The sequence below is a fragment of the Oryzias latipes genome, chromosome 3, assembly GCF_002234675.1.
Source record: "Oryzias latipes chromosome 3, ASM223467v1".
NCBI classification, from domain to species: domain Eukaryota; kingdom Metazoa; phylum Chordata; class Actinopteri; order Beloniformes; family Adrianichthyidae; genus Oryzias; species Oryzias latipes.
Genome location: NC_019861.2, coordinates 26,988,497 through 27,012,964, shown reverse-complemented (window position 1 = coordinate 27,012,964; position 24,468 = coordinate 26,988,497). Strand labels below are relative to the sequence as shown.

Below are 24,468 nucleotides of genomic sequence, written 5' to 3'. Positions count from 1 at the left end.
TCATTTTAGCCAGCTTCTCATCTATTTAATTAAATTATAAAAAGAAAAAGTAATTTGTTTAAAGTAATAGATGCAATTATTTACAGGTACAACTTTCATGTCAAGTTTTGCTGCAAGAACATTAATTAAATACAAGGGAAAAAAGGAGATGGGTCAGCTATTTCCTCAGAACACCCAAATGATTCAACATACAGACATGAAAACTTTTTGCTATGCCTATCCATCAAAACTTCCACACACACACACACACACACACACACACACACACACACACACACACTTTCAACCCTTTATAGCAAAGAAGATAAACGTAGTATTAAAAAAGTAGGTGTATTCACATATTAGGTTTTTTCCATCCCTCAAAGTGCTTTCTTGCCTTTTATTACAGGTCTGCTGAGGTACGTGTCCTTCCTGACAAATCTATACTGCAGCAAAATCATTTGCATAGTGCTCACGCTGCAAAACCATGCAAAGTGTGAAGAGCTCTGTGTATTCTGCTCTTTTTGCTCAAACAGCTGGTCAACCACAATGGAAAAACAGGGTTGTGCCTTAAAAAATAAGAGGAAAGGATTTTAAAGAAATTCAAGATATACGGTAAGAAACCTCAGCAACAAATTAAGCTTTTGATGATGAAAATGGGCAAATAAGTGCTGCAAAACACGGGAGAACTGTCATTTTTTCTTCCTCAGCTTGTTGTAGTTCTGCTGTCTTTGTTCAATCATCTGTGCGGTTTTGTGCAGCCTCTCAAATGTCTGTTCCAAAGCCTTATTCCTTTCATCCAGAGACAGCAGTCATAAAAAAACAGAAAAAACACAGCTTTAACATTTAAATTTGATCAGTTTTAAGTGAAAAATCCACAAGCTCTTAAATTTAACACATCAGGTCATAGAAACCTTTGCTGCAGGTAGAGACTGCATGCTTCCTCTGGAGTTCCATGGCTCTCTGCGTTCTGTCTTTGTGAAGAGGCTGGATGTGAAACTATTCGCTGCTCAATGATGCAGCACTGTCCAAAACGGAAAACAAAGAGGCGGCTCTGGATAGCCTCTTTCAAAGAATGGCTGCCGTTGTTTTCCAGGTCACCTGAGTAACTCACAAATAGTGGCATTTACTAAACAAAACGCTTTTTCCCTGACAAGACCAATTAACCTTACCCTGTGAAGTTTTCTCACAAAACAGATGAAACAGTCCAGTGGTGTCTGGGTTTACCTCGTATGAACAAAGCTTGGAGTTGGGGATCCAGAACAAACACAGGATTGCAGGCAGAAGAAAACTGATAAGGAGTGGGAGGAGTCAAGAAGCACACCGCGGTTTTGTTGATGACATCTTGAAGGAACATTTTTCCATTTCTTTGTATTATGAGCAACTGTTCAGAAAGGACGATAAAAAAATTGCTTTTTATCCTTCATTATAAAGTTTTATATCTTAGATTATAGAGTTTATAAAAGCAAATAATGTTTTAACGCATCAATCAGAGTCCTACTATGCCTGGCAGGAACGGCATTGAGATGGTAACTGATGGTAGATCTCTGCTATCATTTGGTCTAAAACCAACAAAAGAAATTTAAAGTCATGTAACTCAGATGGACTGAACAGTGGCAAATCTCTTTGCCTGGATTTAAAAACAGGAAAAATATATAAATAGAAACATTAAACTTGTGTAGTAACCTTTCACTCAGTTGTGTGGTGCAGGTATGGGTTCCTCGTTCTGCTCTGATCATGTAGAGTTCTCCACCTTTACTCATCACCAAAAGATGGACCACTTCTGCAGCTGGAGTCTGAGAGGGATGAAGCAGCTCAGGCCAACAATCTAAATACTCCATCCTGAGGAGGGAGCTGTATTTTGGCAGAGAGATGATGGAGAGTGGTGCACCTGAGGACAGGAAAAGAAAACTGTATATCTGAGAAGAAAAACCTGTTTACCTCTTAACCAAATCCCTGAAACTATCAGTCTGAGTGACTGGCTTGAGTCTCTTTTCGTAATATTGATGTCAGAATATTAAAACAATTCTTCTACTAGATTTTTGGAATTATGCAGCGGTGAATATTTATTGTAAATTCACAATAGTGTAGTCATGAAGTGTTTTCTTCATATTGATTATTATTTTTTCTAGTTTTAACTATTTTAACAACTTAATAATTGTGTAACCTGTTTTTTAATGACAAATTAACTTATTGGCAGCAAATTAGTTTTATTTTTCCTTTTTTAGTGACCAAATAATGCACTATGTCTTGTTTTCCAGGCTTTGGCTTAGTCATGTTTTTAGTATATTAGGGTTGCACAGACCTGGACTTTGCTATAGAGCCCCTAAAGGGACTTGAATGTAAAAATAAATAAATAAATAAATAAACTATATATATATATATATATATATATATATATATATATATATATATATATATATATATATATATATATATATATATATATATATATAATGTTATGTAATATATATATAACGTAATTATTTTGCAATTATAATGTGTATATATATGTGCCATCTCAAATACCTTAAATGCTAAGATTGAGGTTCAAGAGCGAATGAATGGAGGAAGATTGTTCCAGTCAGAGGGTGCTTTGTAATAAAATAAATATTTTCCGATTTCTTTTTTAATTCTTGGAACAACTACAAAAAATTTATCTGCATAGCGCAAATTATAAGAAGACTGAAAAGGAATTAGATATTGTTTGAGATCTTCTGGGTAACTGAGGTTAATACATTTAAAGATGTACAATAGCCAGTGAAGTTGACGTGAAGTTGATTTTATAGATATATGTTTATATACATATACTTTATATATATGGGAACCTGTATGCTGTAGTGTTGGCTCACCGGTCCTCCTGTCCCAGACACACACCAAAGCATCATCCAGCCCCAGAGCGATGTATCTTGTGCGTCTGCTCACAGCCGAGCAGATGATTCTGTTTGCGTTTGGCCACAAAGAATCCGGCGTGGGAGCTGCCTCTGCTTCAAACATTAGGAAGGACTCAAACCAAAAACCTTTTAAGATTGTGTGTTAAGAATATTTTAAATGTTAAATAAAATGTCTCCTGCCTGCTTTTTTAATTGAAACCTTTTGAAGTGAATACTGAAGGAGATTATGGCTGCCACTCCACCACACAGCAACAGCAACAGGCAGCTCTACAGAAAAGAGTGAATGAGACTTGTCCTTTTAAATCCAAACATGTGCACTGATGCGGACATTGGTAAGTTTTTGTTGCATTGTCAAATCTGATGAAAAGTGTATAACCCAAGAGCCATCTGGAACAAAATAGCAATTTAGTACCCACCTGACTGCAAAGGTTGGCCAGAAAATGGATCACAACTGAGGAGGAAGTGATGAGTACACCACCTGAAAGAGATATCATTCAACCTGAAGGACAAAGGATGAAAAGCATTTTCACTTTGGTTTGTTTTGCTGTAAAATTTAACCTCAAACGCAAATTAAAAGTCTGAAACTGAAATTAGTAATTGCTGACAGTATTTGCACCTTGGACTTCTAGAAGTGTCTGTTGTTCCTGCATCTGCATCAAGACAGCTGCTGCTTCGTATTTCATCCACAACCAAACAGTGTTTTAAAAGATCTGCTCCAAGAGCGCCACCTTGTGAATTTCCTGCAAAACAGCAAGAACAGCAAGGAGCATTTTCAGCTTTTAAAAATGAGATTCCTTATATAAACTTGTAGATGTCTTGAATTTTTCATTCAGCTTGTAAGTAATAACTTGAAGGAAATTGTTTGTGTTTTAAAGTTTTGTAGATGCTTAATATCCAAATGACACCAAAGAGCAATAAATATGTGTCTAGTACCGGCTGGAAGATGGGGTGGAGTGATTTTAATCAGCACCTCAACTGAAGACCATTTCACATCAACACTTTCAGTTACATTTGGATCCTGGAGGTTGACAAAAATTCCAAGTCAGTTTTGAACATATTTATTTGAATGTGTTTCAGTAAATATGTCCGTAAAGAAAATGTAAGGACGTCTCCAAGAAAAGTCTTGAAACTAAAGCAAAACTCAGAAACATTATTAAAAGAATTGAAGGGCTGAGGACAGACTGAATCAAAGCTTCTCACCTGTTCTCGTGCCGACACAGTCTCTAATTCTGCCAGCCACACTGCTACAGGTAACTGATAGACCTCGAGCCAAGAGGCACCATTACCTTAAAAAAATTATAATTCAATGCGCCAAATGTAATTTATTTAACTCAAATACATGAAGGCAAATTTCACTTACAGCTGATTGATGCTGCTCCAAAATGGCCACTTCCATATAGAGCAAATGTTGAACAAATACTTCTATGGTTAATATCCTCCTGACAATGATATCTATTAGTAAAAAATAGTCACCAAAAGGCAGCTTTTGAACAAAAAAGTGACAATACAATACACACCATGGCATTTATGACACTTAGAAGATGAATGTCATCACAGTGAAATATGAAGAGTCTAGCAACACCTACAACGTGAATGACAGTAGAACGACAGGATGTAAATGAAAGGAGCCAGGTTTTACTGTAGGGTCATTTTAATTAGAGGTTTTAGTTGGCACAAAATTGAACATTTTTAAATGCACAGACTTCACCAACCCATATCATCAACAGAACCAAGCAGATAGGTCATCTTAGCCATTCTGGTCATCTGCAGGAAGGTTATTTCAAGCTGATCTTGCAGCCATTCGGCAACTCGGACAAAAGATGATGCACACCACACAGACAAACCCCTGCAGTGACCCAGAGAGAGGTACCTGCCGTCCTCTGTGCAGGCTATGCAGTTGGTGCTCTCTGGAGACTGTCCAAAAAATAGTTATATCAGTTATTATATTTCTAATTAAAAAAAACGATTTGCTCTCTGAGAATGTATTTGTCAAAACAATCCTCACTTAAGAAGACAAAAAATTCTAAATCCCTCATACATTCTACCTGCGTGACACTTTCCAGTTCCACAGTAGGTACTGTGCATTCTTCTGGGTTGCAAGCTGCTGCCATTTCTCCGCTTTTTTGTCCAGCTGACCTGTAAAACTGCATTTCAGGACATTTGAATATGTTTTTAGAAAACGGTTAATAGAAGCCATGTCAGGCAGGGAACCACACGGCTGTACAGTTTTGTGTACAGGGGATTGGGGTCAGTCAGGGGCCAGCTGATTGCGTACACACTGGAACTCAACTTCCAACCTGCTTCTTGTGTGTGCATTTCCTTTCAGTTGAAAATCTTTTTAATTGCATGTCTGTCAGAGTAAGATGTTCTTTTAGAATTCAAAGCAGCCTTACAGGGTGAAACAGTTTAAATTGGGAAGTAAAACATTGGGGGGGGGGGGGGGGGGGGGGGGGTATTCCAGAAGGCACGTTTAAACTACCCTGACTTTAACCCTGAACTCTGGCTGAAATCTGCCTGAACTTGCTTACTCTGGGTATGTCGGTTCCAAAAGACCGGATATGAGTTAGCGTGGTTACGCTCGACTTGGTAACCCTGGGTAAATGCGTGTGCACGGCAAGTACATAAAGACATTCTCAATGGATCGCCGATTCCCGGAGTCACCATGGAAAACGCGTGGAGAACAAAAGAGAGAGCGCTACACGTGAGACGGAGTCTGTAATTTTAATGACGTCTTATGAAAATTATACGCCCATCAAAAAAGTAATACGGCTGCATCAGCAAAAAAAAGAAAAAAAACAGAGTTTCTGCTTTGAGAAAAATAACGTACAAAGTAAACACACCAGTTTCCATCTCATTTTCATTGTGACACATATTTATACAACTTATCCAACTCAACTTAACTCAAATCAATCAATAAGTACTTTAGTTAAATTTATTCAACCTAATTTCTTACGTCTCTATCCAATTCAATATTTCTTTTTACAACTCAGATTTATATATTTATCTAACTAAATGTCATATTACTCCAATTCAATTAAATGTTTTTCCACCTCAACTTATGGTACTTCTTGAACTGTCGTATGTCTAAGTTTGTGGCTGCAGATATACTCAGTTTTATAACAATAAAATGAATGACAGAAAGTAGATCAACAACATGAACTCGGTAACTAAATTTTTGTCTATAACATTTCAATGTATGTAAGTAAGGGTGCTAATTATGTAAGTAAGGGTGCTAAATAAACTCATCATCCTCTCCCTGCCTCTCTCTCATGGTGCAGAAAGAATTAAACATAGTGGGACAAAATAACTAGACAATACACTGTAAAACAGCTAAACAACTAAACACATTTGGTCAAAAACCCAAACTTAGCCCAAATCCGCCCAGACAGGCAAAGGGAATTATATCCCACAATTCCTTGCGGTGCCAATCTAACAGCAGCACTAAAGTTACACCTACTTAATTGAATTAATTTGAATGAAAGTCAAATAACTGTCTGATAACTACGTGTTATTTTTAGGCTCACTTAACTAAAAAAAAATTTTTTATCTTAACTGAAGCAAATAATTAAGTTAGATCAATATAAATAGTTTATCTTTCCAACATCCATTCGTGGTCTTATCACCTTCTCATGGTGGAAAAAGTATTATCTGAGCTTCTTCATCCACTAAATCATCTTCAAATGGACACGCCATGCTGCTTCACCCCCCTGAAAACAAACTAACCTTCAACTAAACCTGGGGGGTATTCCAGGAAGCATGTTTAAACTAGCCTGACTTTAAGCCTGGACTCTGGCTGAAATCCGCCTGAACTTGCTTACTCTGGGTATGTCGGTTCCAAAAGACCGGATATGAGTTGGCGTAATTACGCTCGACTTGGTAACCCTGGGTTAACGCACGGTACATAAAGACATTGTCAATAGATCGCCGATTTCTCGAGTCACCATGGAAACGCGTGGAGAAAAAAAAAAAAAAAGGCGACACTTGAGACGGAAGTGAGATGGAGTCCGATATTTTAATGACGGCGGATAGAAATTATAAGTCCATCAAAAAAGTAACACGGCTGAAAGATAATTTAGTTAAATTTATTCAAACTCAATAATTGTTTATACAACTGAAATTTACATATTTATCTAACTAAATGTCACATTACTTCATTAATATTTTTTCCATCTTAATTACTTATATTTCTTGAACTTTCATATGTCTAAGTTTGAGCCGGCAGATATGCTCATTTTTATAACAATAAAAAGAACGGAAAAAATGCACGGAGTGCAAAAGTTCATTACAGAATGTTCCATCACTGTCATATCAGGTTTGGGTGGTAGAGGTGCTATATAAACTCATCATCCTCTACTTTACTCTCACTCATGGTGCAGAGACGTAAGCATAGCAGGACAAAATAGCTCGGCAAAACACGGTGAAACACAGTAAAACAGCTATACAACTAAACACATTTTGTAAAAAACCCACACTTAAACCCAAATCCGTCCAGACAGGCAAAGGGAATGATATCCCAGAATCCCTTGCGGTGCCAATCTAACGGCAGCATCAAAGTTACGCCTACTTAATTGAATTAATTTGAACGAAAAGAAAATAATTGTCTGAAAACCACGTGTTATTTTTAAGGTGACCTAACAAAAAAATGATTTATCTTAACTGAAGCAAATAATTAAGTTAGATCAAAGTAAAAAAGTTTATCTATACAACATCCATACGTGGTCTCATCATCCTCTCATGGTGGAAAAAGTATTATCTGAGCTTTTTCATCCACTAAATCATCTTCAAATGGACACGCCATGCTGCTTCACCTCTCCGTAAACAAACTAATCTTCAACTAAACCTGCTCCGAACCAGGTTATGTTCAGAGCATGAGTTGCCATGGTAACTTGACCTACCCTGAGACATACCTCCATTTCTGGAACCAAAAGCTGAGGTTATCAACTTCCTTAGCCTCAAACTTATCGTGGGAGCTAGCATAACCTGCTTTCTGGAATACCCCCCTGCTCCAGACCAGGTTATGTTCAGAGCACGAGTTGCTATGGCAACTTGACATACCCTGAAACAAACCTCCATTGTTGAAACCGAAACCTGAGGTAGCCTCAAACTTACCATGGTAACTGGCATAACCCGCTTCCTGGAATACCCCCCTGTGGATCATTTCTTAACTGTGACAGGAGGAACCCACAAAACACGACAACAAAAAATATACTTACCTAAAATCAAAAAAACTTACCAAAAGGTGCAATCCTTGAGTTGAAGTGTTTTATTAAATATCTCAACTGTGAACTCACTCACACAGTTTCCCTTCACTGAAAAGTTTCGTTGACCATTAAAAGTTAAGGATAAGCAAATTAATTTAAATAAAAAAAAAACTTTTTAGAACATCGTGTTCACCGTGACACCTTGTTATCATTACTAAGTATCAAAGGGTTGATGTATTCTTCCATTGTCTGCGAGACGAAAGACGAACCGAAGAGTCGTAGCAATCGTCATGACAACAGCGTTGGCACGCAGAGGAAACGTGGTGACGCCACCCCGCCGGCGCTACGTTATTTCAGCCTTAGTAATGGAAACAATAAAAAAAATCTGTTTTTTTCACTGATGTATGCGGAAAAACTGTTAACATAAATAGTCCTTACACACAGGAAGCTATAATCATAAAAAGACAGTTAAAACAACTCAGAGCAAATTTGTTTTTAATGTCATTTTAATATGCTTTTCACAACATCACAAGAGAAAAATGCACATTTTTAAATTGCAGCTTATTTCCGTATGCACTGTCTCCTTCATTGCGTTTAGCATAGTGTGAAGTGGTGCCTTGTAAATGTTTAACACTAGCCAAATAGAGAGGAAAATAAATATTAAATAAAACCCAAACACCTTTAAAAGCTAGTTAAAGAACTTGAAGAGATAAATAAAAAAAAATCATCCGTCTTCAGGGAATGTAATACTTTTGAGAGACATAAAAGTGGTCTACATTTAATTCAACCAAAAACAACTTAGGTCCTTACAATTTGACTTGTTGTTTTTTTTTTTAATCTTTACCCTCCTATTCAGTAAATCAGAGAATACAGAAAACATGAAAAGATGCAGAAAGCACCCAGAAAAAAGTGTCACATTCATAGGAGGCCAACAGGAACAATAGCAGCAGCAAAAACATCAGCGGTATGAGAAATACCGAAAACCTTTTTTTTTTTTATCCCCCTTGATCCCTTAAAAAGGGGTGTAACGGATCACAAAACTCACGGTTCTGATCGTGTCATTTTGGGGATAAGTTAAAAAAAAAAAAACAGCATGCAAATCATCTATTAATATTGTTTTTGTAAAGCTTCAAAGCATTGATTTAATAGAGCATATATATATATAAAGTACTTCTAGACATATACACAGAGACACAAATGCATTATAAATTCAAAATATTAGCTCAATGAGGCCTATTTACAAAAACAAAATATTAATTAGATCTTTGAACTCAAGATATTTATTCATATAAAAAGATGCCCAAACGCGCTTTGAGACATTGCATCTTAAAAAAATAAATTAACAAAAAAACAAAGTAAGAGAATCAGGGGGGAGGAAGGGGGGAGGAGCTTCCGTACACACACACAGGAAGCTGCAAGTTAACACACTTCTGGACAAACATCAAGCAGCAACTTTGACACATGCTAGTACAAAGACAGCGTACATGAATTTGCCGCAGGAAATGCGTTCGGTGTGTACGGACAATTGATTTTAATGATACGCATACAAGGTGCGCATGAGGAGGGGGGGGGTCTGCGGTACATGTGTGATCCGTACGGGATCACAGGTAATCTGTGATCCTGATCCGTACGGATCATGGGTGATCTGTGAGCCCGATCCGTACGGATCATGGGTGATCTGTGATCCGTTGCACCCCTACTCAAAAAGTACCAGTGGTTTCCTAAGTACGACTGATGAGTCTGTTGCCTCCAGGTGGTGAAAAAAGAAAAAAAACTATGATAGAACTGCATTTTAAAACTTTGAAAGCCACCTGTGGTGTCCACTGAAAGAGTTTAAAAAGAAACTGTTAGCAGTGAAATAAGGCAGGATAATGTGCAGATGTCTGCAGTCTGATGACTGTCACCTTTAAAAGCGGGTTTTAAGGCTTCTTTCTGACAACATTCAATAAAAACAAAGAAAAAAATACAATTGGAATGGGCACTAATAATTTGGAAAACCAAGGTTAAATAAATCAGGTTGATTTGGAAGTCAACCACACAAATAGAGCAACAAAACAATGCACCACCTAAAATACCAGAGTAGTGCCTGATACTGTAATAAATCCCTCTGCAGGACGTACAAGAGGAACAGTTTGAAACCTAACTAACTCTGGTTCTCTTTGCTTTGCTGCAAAGAATACAAACACAAGTGGAAATGTCACAGGAGAGAAAAGAGCATCAAAAATAAGTACATCTGTATTTAAAAGTTACATTTTGCACAATTTTGGTTGTTTTACAAATAGACAGGAAACATGTTTAGAAAAATACTTACATGTACTTTCATGCATGCATTTTTTTATTAAACAAACCTCTAAGATAGTGGAAGGGTCATTACAGTTCCCATTTGATTTAACAGTTTAGACTCCACTGCAAATATTCCCAAATAAAATGTCCTATTATTTCCTTGTCGCTAAAATCGGTCAAATCTGTCAATGAGTGTCTCTAATTTCCATTTCAAAATAAAAATGTCATTTAAAAATATCAATCCGTTTTAAACTCAAATTACTTCAGAAACCTTCAGGAGACAAGCTTGTTCTGTGTAATATGATAAACCTCTAAGAAGATATGCAACAAAGGGATGTTTAAACTTCTTGAGTTTGAAGTATTTCAAACGAAAACCACGTCACTCACTGAAATCTTTAAGTATGAAAGCAGTTAAAGCGAGCAAAGATCTACCAGGTGTCAAAAATGTGGATGAGCTAATCTGTGAACCCCAACAAAACAGCTTTTTCTGAGTGCTCACTTTTTCAGCCCTTTTTTTTCCTGTTCACAAATATAACCAGAGCCTTTTGAGTCTCTGATAAAAAAAAAGAAAAAAAAATATTAAAAAATTTGTGCTCACAGCAGTTACTGTCCTCTCAGCCTGTGATTCTTGCTCGAGATGCATCAACACTCAACCGAATGCTACAAAGAAGCTTTAGAAAGGTCATAATCTATGATGAGCTGTTTGATGTAGGACAGTTTTTCGTGAAGGTACTCGCAGCGCTTCTTTTCTTCCCTGTAGCCTGGAAACTTCTGTAAAAAGAGGAGACGGTGTGTCATTGAAGGACCGTTTGTAGCTGTACTGTGTCAATTTGGAATGTCTGGTAAAAGTACTAAGATTAAAAAAAAATACAAGTTAAAGAAAGATCATCAAAAAATCGCACAGTATTGACTTGTCTCAACATTAAGCTGTGTAAAGTCCCACTCTGATTCTATTTCGAGCTATTTTCACAGCGTTCCCAGCAGACCTAATTAGGATGATGCAGTTTTTATCCCAAATCAAAAACCTGGTTTGTTTTCTAGGACATAGTTTCTTCAGAGCAGCGGTAGTACATTAGAAATTCACCTACAAGTTACTGGAGGGCATAGAGTAAGCCCTACCACACTTCCCATCATCCATCTGTTTATACTCTCTCCCGCTAGCTGTAAGCTCACAAACCCAACCTAAAACATTACTGGTGCAACAAAAATGGTGAGCAGTATTGGAGCTATACAGCCGTGAAGTTTTGAGCCAGAGGCCAGCTCAGACGAAGAAAACAAAGATGCACATGGATCTATTTGTCTGCAAATGGATGCATCAGAATGGAGAGAAGCAGGAAGCTAGTGGCTTGCAGATAGTAGTTTGTACATCACACCTAGAAGTTTTTTCATCAACGATTTGAATAAAGAAATAATCAGAAATGTAATTTTATTTTTCTTTATAGATGTCCACCATCAGAAAAATGCCACAAGAACATGTTGAAAACAACACAAACACCATTTTCATCAGAGTGGGTCTCTAAAGGCAAAATGTTCTTAATAAATACATTTCTCTTGTGCAAATTTTGGCAAACTTTGTCTAAAATAATTACAGCTAAAAGAGGCAGTAATCATTAACATGTAACACACTTGATCTTCAAATGTTACCTTTCTGTACTTGTTGTATTTTTCTAGTATTTGGTCTTCCATTATCTAAAAAAAAAAAGAGTAAACGCACGTGCTGTAAAATTAAATATGAACGCACAAACACAACGCATCTGTCCATTATTATGTGGGTTAAGTTGTAGAAAAGCACCTTATATTCTTGCGTCCCAGGCGACAAACTTTTGATCTTGGAACTGAGATGAACAAACATGCGAGTTATGGTGGCGATACGGGAATGAAGATCTTTGTACTCGTCGTACTCTGCACAGAAATCCTCCTCGTACTTCTGACGCTGCTCCAAACTTGCTATGGGAGCGTATTTTCTACAAGACACCAACAAAAAACTGTTTGTTATTTATCTATGAAGATGTACACCACTCCTTTTGTAATGATTTAATTTTTCCCCTTTTTGACACTAGGTGGCAGCACAGAGCCAAAAAACTTTATGCCATGATGATTTAGTTCTAGTCACAAAATTGTCACTATTTTTTGTTTTCTTTGCCTTAAATCAACAATTAAGTAAGATTCCAAGAGCTTTCCTGAATGACAAACATGAATTGGCTTCTCTAAATCATGATTCCACTCACAGCACATAATCTGGCTTTTCTTCAGAGTCCACAGCGTTTGTACCGTCAGGATCTGGAGCAAAAAAAAATAAAAAATAAAAATAAAATTAAAAACAACAATAAAAACTTTAGAACCAAGAGTGAATTGCTTTGACAATGGTAGATACCATCTGACGGTGATAGAGTGGGTATAACGTGATAGATTAATCTCTGTGTAATTTGTTTTGATAAAAACCACAGTGTGAGTGTTTGTGTGTGTGAGGGATCCTGTGTGCAGGTTGGCTAAAAGCTTGTGGGCGTCAGGGGACCTCTCAGCTTAAGGACTCACTGCACCGCTTGAGCTGTTGTTGAGAAAGTCGGCCACATGAGACCGAGTGGACTCAACAGGTTAAGCTTAAAGGAGACAAACACAGCCATGCTTATGAGATAAAGTTATACAAATGCACCAGTGGGCCTTCAGATGCCCTGAGCTCAGTCACTGAAAGCCACCTCACCACTCATCCATTTAAAGCGTGTGTGCTTAAACTGCGACTTTTACATGCAGCGGCAGGAGGAGAACAACTGCAACCGGGGCTGCAACCTTCAACAACTAAAGAGCCGCTTGGGTCAATTTCCTTCTGGCTACAACCCAGTAGGAGCCAGAAAGTCTAACTTCACCCTTTAAAAAACTCAAGACACTGATTTGTATTAATGCTATTGTTACTATTATGATAAATATAAATGATATGTTGCTTTTTGACGTAAATAAAACATAAAGAGAGAAAAGCCTTTTTCAAAATATGAAATGGTCCATAATTTTTGACAGAGGTTCCCATGATGTTCTTTCAAAATAAAAGACATCCTGGTCACAAACGATCATTTCAATGCTGAAAATGAGCCAGTAGTAGGTAGTTTAATGTCAGCAGTGATTTAAAAACAAAATGACTGTTTGTGGTGCATCTCAGCCAAAAATTCATAAATCTGACAAAATTTAAATCAGAGGTAATGAAGTGATCGTTACCATATTTTTTTAACCGCAAGATGAACTTAATATCCTTAAATTTGTAAAAAATTAATAAATAAAAAAGTAAATCTGGTGTGTCTTAATTCTGGTTGTGTTTACTGACCTCTAACTGATTCTCTGTGGTACATGGAGCTCAAAAATCTGTTTATATGTTTTAGTTCCAATTGTGATCTGTACTGTCCTTCAACTATTAGTGAATAAGTTGAATAAAGCTCGAGTTAGATTCCTTTACTATTTGTAGAATGTAGGGGTAAATGTAGGAGTCACATTTGGCTCTGGAGCCTCAGGTTGCAGACCCCTGGCTTTGACACAATATGACAAAACAGACTGTGGGACATTTGGCCACAGCAGTGAATAACTTATAAGACAGTAATAAAGACCACAGAAAGGGGAAAAAGGAGGAGATATAAATAAATTCCTTAACTTAGTAGGAAAATATGAGACATGCATCAGTCAGATGAAAAAACTGAATAAAAACGTTCCCTTACTCTGAAGTTTGTCTGGATTCGGCTTCAAAGTAGGGCTCATCTTTAGTTTTTCTGTTCCTTTATCTTCCTTGAACTTCTCCCGCTGCTTGTCTTTGTGCTTTTTAGATTTCTTCTTTTTGTGCTGGCTGCTGCTGCTGCTGAGCTGCTGCTGAACGAAGTCCAAGTCCAGCTGGGGTACCTGGAGCCGGTTCATTTTGGGCTCCTGGCCTCTGCTTTCTGAAACAGGTTCGTTACAAGGACTGAACAGTTTGTGCTCCAAAGGAAAGCCGTCATAGCTCTGCAGTGGGCCATTTTGGTTATCTCTATGGTTACTTGTCCTTTGAGTCTCAGTCCTTGAGTGGCAACTGGGGTTGGGGGTCAGACTTGCATTATTGTGCACTCCTTTCCTGTTTAGAGCTCCATTTAATGGGGACTGGTGTTTTGGATCTGTGAGTTTTTGCCTCTTAACTTCCATTTTTTCCAGTGAGTCAGAAGCCATGAGGCGTTTCTGCAAACAGAAGGATCAGAGATACACTCTAAAAACATTTTTCAGGCCAATATTTTAAACTAAATACTATTAAAACCTACTTCAGACAAATCCGCCACTAGAAGGCAGCTGTGTTCAGAGAAAACTTTTACACTTTCACTGAAATGTGCATTAAATGTATTAGCTAAACAGAATAAATCAGCTTTCCTGTTCATTTATTTAAAAGTAAAACCAGACAAAAACTTTTACCACAGCAGAATTTTGAGCCACATTTTGGTCCTCTGAGGTCTTCGGTGTTAAAGAGTTTGTTTGGAGGTTTCTGGTTTGGTTATGGACATGTGGCTGTACCTTTCTGTTTAACAAAAAATGAGAGTAACATGCAAAACAATTAAAAACATCTAACTGAAAATAATTTTAAGTTGTTTTCATATAAAAGAACCACAATAGAAAAGGGGTACAGATTTTCTGAATGGAAAATGCAGATTAGAACCAGTTGAACAATTTGAAATGCTCATCCTTACCTGGCCAGCAACCTGCTGATCAGCTGCTTCTCCTCCTCACTGTAGCAAGGCCAATCCCTCTGAACATATTTGTAGAAGTCATCCCTCAGCAGGTAGCTGCTGTCTTTGAGACTCACCTTAGCCACCTGAACACAGCAGCAAACGCGTTTTAAAAAACTTCCCAGGTCCATTTGTTGGTTAGACAAGCAACAAAATATCTCTCAGAAGGAAAGGATCATTTTTTTAATTTACTTAAAAATATATATTTTTTGAATGTTAAATAGTTAAGTTCTAAAAAAAATTATTAAGAAAAATTAAAGGATTTTAAATGTAGTAAAAAAACCAACAACTAAAATCCCTAAAATATCAAGCAAGACAACTGTTTAATCTTTTTGACTTTAGAAAGATGCAAGAAACATTGAAATGTATGCAGATGCTTTACTCTCTTCTTATATTGAATGCAGAAAGCATTTTAAATCATGAACATGCACACTGTCAACTATTCTTTTCAGTGAATCACTTCTAAAAACTCAAGGAAGTACAATTTGTTGTGGCATATTTTCCCTTTCTTATCTAAATACACACATTTATTTTGTTCAATTCCACGTTTTTTCATTTGCACGGTTACACAGTTTTCCCTGGTTTAAAAAACAGCTACTTTTTTAGTAAGAAAATAAAATAACCCTGATAAACTTATAAAAATGAATATTATAGAAAAAAAACGTAAAGGTTTTTTGCTTTTTATAGATTTCAAATGTTGCATTTTTAATTAATTTTGATAAATTTATCCCATTGGTGTATTTTTGAATATAATCATTTTTTTGTGCCCTTTTGCGCTGATAAAGATGACAATATTCCTAACCTGATGAGTGAAATGTGTTCAAAGTAGCGCCTTTGAACACATCTTTTCAATGATTATGTGATCACCTCAGACTTTCTTTGTTGCTGAAATCTCAGCCTCTCATCTGACTGTCTTTCTTAGAGGAAATCTATCACTGAGGGGGCCTCCTGACAGAGCGGTCCACCCAGCAGCAAACACGATCTCTCAGCAGACAATTACGGCAGCGGTGACCCAATTACTCGCACGCACCGACACAAAAAGCGCAAACATGCAGACATGAAGTGGAAGATGGGGAACAGGGAAATACTCCTGCTGTTGCTGCTGCTTTCTTATGATAAAATTTGTTAGAAGCGTGTGCAGAAAAGACTAAATTAACTTTTCTAAAAATGATCAAAATGTTTATAAAATTCACATCATTTTGCTTGAAGAAACATTTGGTTCTCAAATCCATCAAAATGAAAACAAGAATCTCCAGATGAGTAACCGGAAAAGCTCCAACGGGAAGCTGTCAGAGTAAAGAGGTGAGCGAGTCGTGTGGGACCTGCACGGACACAAGTTGAATGTTTAAACAAAACACAAGGGCAGCGCCAACCATGTTTGTTTTGTTGACATTCGAGTGTTTACAGGATAAATGGAGAAAACCTCTTCCTGCAAACCACTAATGCAACAGGTGGGCATGTGTGTACGCACGAGGCCTTTTTCATTACCTCCTCCAGGACGGCTCCCAGCTCGGCCTTGTCCTTGGGTGCACTTCGCTCTCGTTCCAGCCAAAGGAGCAGCTCAGGTTTCCTGTATGGCTTGAGGGCCAGCAAGTGGATGATGCGGTCCTTCAGGGGCTTCTGGGACAGAGGGTTTGCACCGCCATTCCTCCGGTTGTTGGCTGGCTGCTTGTGGAGGTTACCGTCAGAGACGGGCAGAGGAGTTGGCCTCTTTTGGTACTTGATGCATTTACCTGAACGTACATTTGGGATTTATTCAGCCAATGAGACACTCAATTGCAAGAACATTTGAACAAAAAAGCATTAAAATGAATAAACTTTTTGTAAAATTCCCTAAATTCAAAGCAGGTTAAAAACCTTAACTCAAATTGCATGAAGCAGAAGGATGTTAGCCTATTTGTCCTGAAATATGAAAATGAGCGAGTGATCATATCTTGTGCTGCAGCCAGATGGGGCATGTTAGAACAGTGAAAGCCATCTCTTTGTACATAATCCCATTACCGGTTAATCTAAGCTTTGAAGGTCAGAGTGGGGGGAATCTGTTCAACACTGTAAAGTGTGTCCTACTCAGACATAAAACACTAATAAAGCACACAATAGCAGTTTGAAAGATTTCTGTTAGTCTATTTTCCTCTCTTCATACAAAAAAAAACAACAAACAAAACAAAAATAAAGCATGACTGGCAGTCAATAAACAGCTGTAATTTACCATTACAGAGTAATGGTCGCTGTAAATATAAACAGCTATACATTACTGTGAGAATATAATGTTATAGATGATGATCTTGACTTGTAAAGTCTGTGTGGAATTGAAGAAAAGAAATAGCATTCCTGGGACTTAATGAAGGCTAAACAAAGTTTTTTTTTTTAACCAAAAGTTGTGCAACAGTTGACCTGAAATAACTTCCAAGGTTTGAACAGGAACAGAAATGTGAACCAAGGATGAAAATTGTGCATGCAGGATGCATACTTTCTGAAAGGACAATTTGTTTTTCTTATGAAGGAAGACATGTACAAAGAAAATTAAGATTAAAACTGTGCTTCTGTATATTTCTTTATTCAAATTGTGGTGAATCAGGAGCAGACAAACAATGCTGAAGCTTGAAAAAGCTTGCAGTTGCTATGCACAAACTACAAATCGGCAAACCCTCCGCTCCATTCTGATGCATCCACCTGCAGACCAATAGATTCACGTACGTCTTTTTTTTTTTTTTCTTTCTTTCATCTGAGCTAGCATCTGGCTTAAAACTGTAAGGCTGGACATCGCCAATATTTTTTGTCATTAAGTTGCACCGATAATGTTGGGGTTGTGAGGGACTGTTAGTTAGCGGGAGAGTGTTAACAGACAGATGATAGGAAATGAGGGCAGACCTACTTTGTGCAAAAAATCCCACCCATAATTTCTGATGAACTACTAGAGCTCTGCAGAAACTATGTCCTAGAAAATGACGCTTTTTTGATTTGGGAAAAACAGAATAATCATATTTAAAAGAGCTCTGGGAACACTTTCACAACAGATCAAAACCCTGAAAGGAAGCAAATAAATCTATCTATCTATCTATCTATCTATCTATCTATGGCTTGTGCCATTTTATCTTTCTTTGCACATGTGACAAACGTTTGGCATAACCCCCCCCCCAAAAAAAGTTCTTATTACTGCACATGGAATAGCAAAGCCAAATCAAATTGCAGTGCAACAACCAGCTGATCCCTACTTTTTAAAGCTTGCTGCCCCAATTGAAGCCAGCCACAACTGGGACAGCTACATAACATATATTTTTAACCATTTAGGTTTAAGTGGCACACTTTCTTACACGTGAAAGGTGGCTAAAACAATGTCTTTATACCAATAAGAAGCCACATCTGACATCATTAATTAAATATTTAAATAATGAAAACCTTTATTCGTTTAATCAAGAATAAAGGTTGTTCACTGAAAGCTATTTTTTATATTAATAGAAAAATTGACATTTTTTAAGTCATAAACATGACTTTCTCTTCAGGAGGTGTCGAGTGTAGAACAATTTTACCTGGGATGACCAAGATGGGGCATATAGCTAATGAGCAGAGGCCAAAGTTTATCTAACTTTTGTTTTTTCATGTTAACCTGAAACAAAAGACATCTAACAGAATAAGATATATGATATATAGATCACTACTTCAGAGAAGAAAAATCCGCTCATGGTTGCTGTTTTCAATCCTATGATTGGCACATTTCTAGTTATGACTGGTCAAATAAGATTTTATCACCACAAAGTTGTAGTAAATGGTAAATATTAATCTTTAACGCTACAAATGAATGAAAATTCCAATGACTAAATATAGAGCCCAATGTGATGGAAAGAAATAAAAGAAAATACACTTCATGCATGCAGGCTCAAAAATCAACCGACTTTAACTTAAAATTCCCAGTAAAGAAAAGTTTGAAAACGTTTAGGCTGCCACAAATGATTATCAAATTATTTAATTATTTATTATGACTAATCTGAAGTTATTTGCTCCATTAGCATCCTATGGCAGCAGCAGCATGTTGTATAGCCATCACAGCTCATTTAACATTTAAGAACCAATTATAAAATAAAACCTTAGTGTTACAGCAGACACATGAGTCATGATGTGGTAAGGGAAGGTTACCACTAATGTTACAAGAAGAGCAAAAGACTTAGAAGAAAATAAAATTGTAAAATACAAACTTTAATTTCAGTTGCAACATTTAGACCTACTTCAGACTCAGTCATTGACCACAAAAAAAAAAGTTTTAGTCATTGACGTCATTGTGGCAGGTAGCACTAGAAAACTTGCATCCCTCGCTATGAGAACAAAACTTTTTCTTTATCTCGCTTCTCTCTTTTTTTTTTCCTAAATGGGGCACAAGATCACTTTGACCTTTTTGTGTCCATCTCTTTGGCATTTTGGAGCTTGACTATAAATTTCCCCACCACAGTTGTCAACTAAACCACTTTTCACCTTGGTGACCTCATCGTTTTGTGTTCCACATCTGTTTTTGGCCATTTCTCACAAAATGTAACAAAAAAACCCTGCAGAATTTTATAAACCTGTTTTAAAACGTAGGTTATAAATTAAATATTTTATAATGTAGATTCTGTCCCCCCTTACCTGGGAGAGTTGAACTAATACACTGATACCTTCCACCCCTAGCCTTTTTTTTTTTTTTAACACGCCTTTCCGGTGCCCTCTCAGCTGACAGGAACACGTCGCGCGTAGTTGCACATGCTCCTGTTGACTGTGCTAGACAGGAGCGCGTGCAGCTGCAGGGGGCGTCAATTTGCCGGTTTCAGGCCGTTCCCCTTTAAATTGAATTGCCCAGGGCAACCGCCCTTACTGCCCATACCAAAAACTGCTACTGCACAAAGATTGTGTATCCATCAAGAAACCTTTTCTGTCAAAAGAGCATTTGTTCACCACTAAATGCAATGGCAATTGTGTATTTTTTTCTTTTCTACCTCATGTTTTTATATTATCTGTATGGGTTTACCATGACTACTTGCACTACTTGTAATTTGTCTTTGTATTCATGGTTTTTGTTTTTTGTTTATTTGTTAAAATGTAAAAAAAAACTAATACATATACAGTACATTGGAGAAAAAAACCACCATCACCGTCTAGGCGTTGGAGTTCATTCATTATTTTATTTGAGTTTATCCCAAGACCAATAAAAAGCCATCAACCCAGAGACCTAACCACCAAAAATTAAGAAGTTTCATACACATTTTTCTGCATTGCAACCAAATATTTACTCTCATTCCTACCATCTCTCCTGCTGAAGTGTAATTTCGACAAAAAAGAATAACTAACATGCTGTCCTCCCTATCAGTATGAGTCCTGTTCTACTGCATAATACTAAAGAGTTCACATTTCTGAAGAAATGAAAACCTCTTAATCAGTTGATATCAATAATGCACATTTCCATTGATGTTTCTTTAACTGGTGAAAACTTCCATCACCAAACTACTGCAAATGTTGGAAAAGGCAATCTGACCCCGCATCAGTATTCAAATCCTGTAAAGTGGTACAAGTTGATGGACTTGACCAACACTAAATCATAGCTAACCTTTCTGTAGGGGTGACCAATACATTTCTAGGGGTGGCCATGCCCTCCCCTGGCTACGCCCCTGCCCTTCTTATGGCCCCAAAAGCCAAACCGAAGGAGAGGAGTTCGTTTAGGAAGTGGATGAAAGCAGCCATCATCACAGCTTAAAGCCCTGGGTTATACTCCTGCTTTGGTAACTTTTTGATTAAATAAAAAAATAAACCAGGGTGAAAAAGGAAAATCGAAAGCATCCAGAATGCAGAGAAAAAAACAGAAGTTGATATTTCATTAGACAATGAAATAAGAAAATTTCAGCCTTTTTTAGCTTAAAGCAAAGTATAAAAAAAGTTTGAAAATTAAAGCCAATATTCCTATTATAATTAAGACGCTATAATCGTCATTTATTTGTGGCATCACTGTGTTTACGTCTGCTGTTCTCCCTGAAGCATAAGAGCCCATGACCTTTTCCGTAGATACAGCTACGCATGCATCATTGTCTGTTACATGTTTTCTTCAAACACGCAGGCCTCTAGCTTAATCTTACTTGGATGTGTGGCTCCAGGTTTTATCTCAATGGCAGAGCGGCTCCAGCTATCCTTTTCCACCTGCGACATCCTCTCACGGGTCATCTGGTAGGAGTCATCAGTGGCGCAAACGGTGATCTTATCCTGGATGCTGCCTTGACCCTCCAGCTGTTCACGGCCGTCACTGCAGAAAAAAAGAAGCCGCTTTTTGCCAGCCCTGTAGCAGAGTTTTGCAAAGTAGATTTCTGTATGTTTTGCTCGAGCCGTCTATTGTCCGTGCAGCCAAATATGGCTTTGCGGTAAAAGCTGGCTAAGACTGATCTATGCTGACTTCATGTTATGTCACAGGACAGAGTCTTTGCAAAAACGCCAGGATTACCGTGGCTCCTTCCTGCATCCTTGCAAAACAGGGATCATCATGGACAAAAGTAAATAGTTTAGTACATGAGCCGTGCATGAAAGCTGTAAGAGGGATTTACTGTGCTCTCAGATTTTTGTCCTCAAAGATGAGACTCTTCACAACACAATTACATGTGTGACCTCCAACCACGTCTTCTCTTCATCCTCTAAATAAGCAAATAAACGTGGGGGCGGAGAGGACACGATCTCGCCCTCAAGCAGTTGCCATGTTTGTTCTGGCTGAAGCTACAGAACCAAAACCAACAAAGTTTGTCCACAACTAGTTATCTGGCTTTGGGGGTATAAACATTGCTCAACTTCCAAACATATTCCCTCCATAAATACAGCATAATGGCTCTCAGTAATGAAAGGCTTATTCCCGAAATATAAAGGAAATTACAGCCATCTCATGCTGTGTACAGCAAGCTGCAAGCTTTATGCCCCTCTTATTCATGAGCATACAAGCGCTGAGTAATCACTTTTGAAAAATGTGGTGGACCATAAAGAAGAGAAAAAGCTTCCATCTGGGATGTGCCATGGTCGTTGAAGCAGGCAGAAAATACGAAAACATGTAAAAAAAAGTGAATGCCTTTGGTGATTTATGAGACAAATGGGCTTCAGAACAGAACACGTCAGATGGAAAAAAGGAACATGGAGGAGAGAAGATCAATACGACTTTCGTAAAAATAGAAAAAAACCTCTGTACCTTAAGACATACTGATGGATGCAGTCAAAGCTGGCTTGTGGCTGGTCTTTGCCATCGCTGGACAAGTAGAAGGCAAAGACACGAAGAGCAGAGGACGACTCTGATGTGGGAGCTGGGATCTTGATGTACTGGGATGGAAACAGAAAAAAAGAGAATGTATTACAGATTAGTGTAAATTCTGAAAAAATGAAATTGAACAGTAATTATGGAACAGAAATACTATAAGTAAAATACATTTTCTAAAAGACAGAGAATCAAACCATTTTTTTTTATTATTAATTTGCATTCAAAATTGCAAAACAAGCATCTGGATCATCTCCAGTCTGTAAAAGGTTGAGCTCAGATTTTCAATGTTTGACCTCTTTTTTGATCTGGGTTAGTATCAATTCTCACTATAAGGGTCATTTGTTGGGCAACAATGACAAAGAAACCTATACAGAAATATGCAGACAATGTTTTCAATTGGGAATTCAAGTTAAAAAAAAAGTTCAGAAGTCGTTTATCTTTTTTTAAAAAATGGTTTCATTTTCCATAACAAGAATTTGTATAAACAAAAGGGAAAATACAGAAAATACTTATCAAAAAGGAGCAGGTATGCAAAGCTTATCCATTTTATTTAGCAGATGTTTTGTTCAGAGAGAATTATGGGTATTTTTTTTTTTTTTACAACTGATGGAAAATTAGTGTTGGGAGTTTTGCCTGAAGACATAACAACTCTTTAGCTTGGGAATTGTAATTATCTGACTGACTAGCAGACAGCTACCAAACCCATGAAGCTACAGCCTAAAATCAAATTTAAAAAAAGGGAAATTAAAGGCATGTACACTTAAAACTCAAAAGGTAGTTAAATGATAAAAAGGGGAAAAAAAAATATCCCAAGCGTGGAAATGTGTTTGCAGCAGTTCACCCTAATGCAGGAAAATCAACAAAAATAAGTAAACAAAATTATAATGTGAAATTATAATAAATTACGTTAAATTGCATCCAAGTTAAAACAAAATAAACTGAGATAAAAATAAGTTTTACAAGGATCAAATGCTAAAATAAAATAACCTTAAATTGGTTCAAACAGCATAAATTAAGCCAAGACAGAAAAATAAAATTGTCTAAGGTAAAAGAAGCCAAGGGAAGTTGAGGACAAACTACATAAAAACAGTTAAAAGCCAGGATACATTACAATCTGTGCGTTATTACGCGGCCTCCTTTGAACTGTGAATTTTTACAAACACCACTGCAATGCTTCATTCTGTATCAACAACAGAAAAGTAGTTCTGAGAAAGACTGACAGAAGACACAGTGGAAAGTCAGTAAACGCCTCACTGTTTTGTATAATGTTTTCAAGGTGTTCCTGCAGGAGTTTTACTAACAAAACCAAAAAGAAATGGGGAACATTTGATTGCTTTAGCTTCATAGTAGCTGCAATGAATTTAATGATGCTTTTTAAAACTTGATTTTCTTACCCCATAAAACGCACAAAAGATTCTTTAACATTTGCTAATGTTTTACAAAATTGTGGAATTGGGTTTGGAGGCTCAGCCCGCCAATTGTCAACTTTCATTTTGGAATTTATGGATCTTCTATCTTTGTAACCCTTGTGCTATCCTAGGCACTTTAACATTGGGAGTTGGGTCATCTAGACCCACTAGACAGTGGGCTGAACCTTTTTTCTTCAATGATTTGTGATCTTCACTGGTGTCCATGGATTACATGAAATCTTTCCACCTTTATCCACCTTTGTCATGGTAGGAATAACCCGTCAATGTAAGGGTGGGGTCATCTAAGATAGCACAAGGGATAATTAATGAAGAAAACCTGCAAAACCAGGACAATTTAAAACTAAATATAAAGTGAACACAAGCAAAAAAAAGGACTGTCAAACTCAACATAAATCCAAGAATATTTTCAAAACTTAACAGCCTTTAGAAATGATTCACCTTAAAAAGAATAACTTAAGCTAAATTACTTCTAAGAGTTTTCCTTTAGACATTATTACAACACATTAAATGGGACCAGTAGTAATGAATTTCTTTCTAGTGCTGCATTGAGATCTAAGCACAGCCTCATCAATACTTTGAGGAGTGTGTGCATTTTATTTCTCTAGGCACAAAGCAAGAAGCAGCAGGTTTCATCATTAAAGCAGGCGTGCATGTTCACATTATGGACTGAGGGCTGGGACAAGTTACAACAATTTACAGGCTGAACAGGAT

The 24,468-nt window shown here is 37.2% G+C and overlaps 2 protein-coding genes across 10 annotated transcripts in view; both read right to left on the bottom strand.

Moving 5' to 3' along the window:
- Positions 1–3: 3 nt before the first annotated feature.
- Positions 4–8,373, bottom strand: wdr93 (WD repeat domain 93). 9 transcript variants are annotated; one of them, XM_023953594.1, is made up of 16 exons: positions 8,087–8,373; positions 4,919–5,017; positions 4,586–4,787; positions 4,391–4,455; positions 4,234–4,312; positions 4,074–4,159; positions 3,807–3,891; positions 3,490–3,613; positions 3,290–3,372; positions 3,054–3,140; positions 2,832–2,966; positions 1,666–1,870; positions 1,481–1,541; positions 1,207–1,363; positions 894–1,080; positions 4–792 (listed from the first exon to the last, which is right to left on the bottom strand). In XM_023953594.1, the coding sequence occupies exons 2-16, from the start codon at positions 4,982–4,984 to the stop codon at positions 672–674; spliced, it is 1,743 nt and encodes a 580-aa protein (XP_023809362.1). In that variant the 5' UTR covers positions 4,985–5,017; positions 8,087–8,373; the 3' UTR covers positions 4–671. The 9 variants fall into 9 exon arrangements, 8 of the variants coding, with proteins under 8 accessions (XP_023809362.1, XP_023809360.1, XP_023809361.1 ...); XM_023953592.1 differs by having other exon boundaries at positions 8,107–8,373; XM_023953593.1 differs by having other exon boundaries at positions 4,919–5,009; positions 8,107–8,373.
- A 179-nt stretch (positions 8,374–8,552) lies between these two features.
- Positions 8,553–24,468, bottom strand: part of LOC101155504 (RNA polymerase II elongation factor ELL2) — a 33,409-nt gene continuing 17,493 nt past the window's right edge. Inside the window, exons 3-12 of the mRNA XM_011492900.3 lie at positions 22,262–22,389; positions 21,177–21,340; positions 16,570–16,814; positions 15,043–15,167; positions 14,771–14,873; positions 14,056–14,542; positions 12,586–12,637; positions 12,150–12,321; positions 12,002–12,046; positions 8,553–11,128 (exon numbers count right to left, since the gene is read on the bottom strand). Of these exons, the coding sequence (XP_011491202.1) occupies positions 11,018–11,128; positions 12,002–12,046; positions 12,150–12,321; positions 12,586–12,637; positions 14,056–14,542; positions 14,771–14,873; positions 15,043–15,167; positions 16,570–16,814; positions 21,177–21,340; positions 22,262–22,389 (1,632 nt within the window). The 3' untranslated portion in view covers positions 8,553–11,017. The remainder of the gene's footprint in view (positions 11,129–12,001; positions 12,047–12,149; positions 12,322–12,585; positions 12,638–14,055; positions 14,543–14,770; positions 14,874–15,042; positions 15,168–16,569; positions 16,815–21,176; positions 21,341–22,261; positions 22,390–24,468) is intronic.

Bases quoted from the DNA above. Each gene is read 5' to 3' on its own strand.
- wdr93 (XM_023953586.1), bottom strand. From the start codon at position 5,023: ATGCAGTTTTACAGGTCAGCTGGACAAAAAAGCGGAGAAATGGCAGCA. The intron at 3,614-3,806 runs GTACTAGACACA...GCTGTTTTGCAG, and splicing joins TCCACCCCATCTTCCAGCCG to GAAATTCACAAGGTGGCGCT. The intron at 3,373-3,489 runs GTGCAAATACTG...TTTGTCCTTCAG, and splicing joins GACACTTCTAGAAGTCCAAG to GTTGAATGATATCTCTTTCA.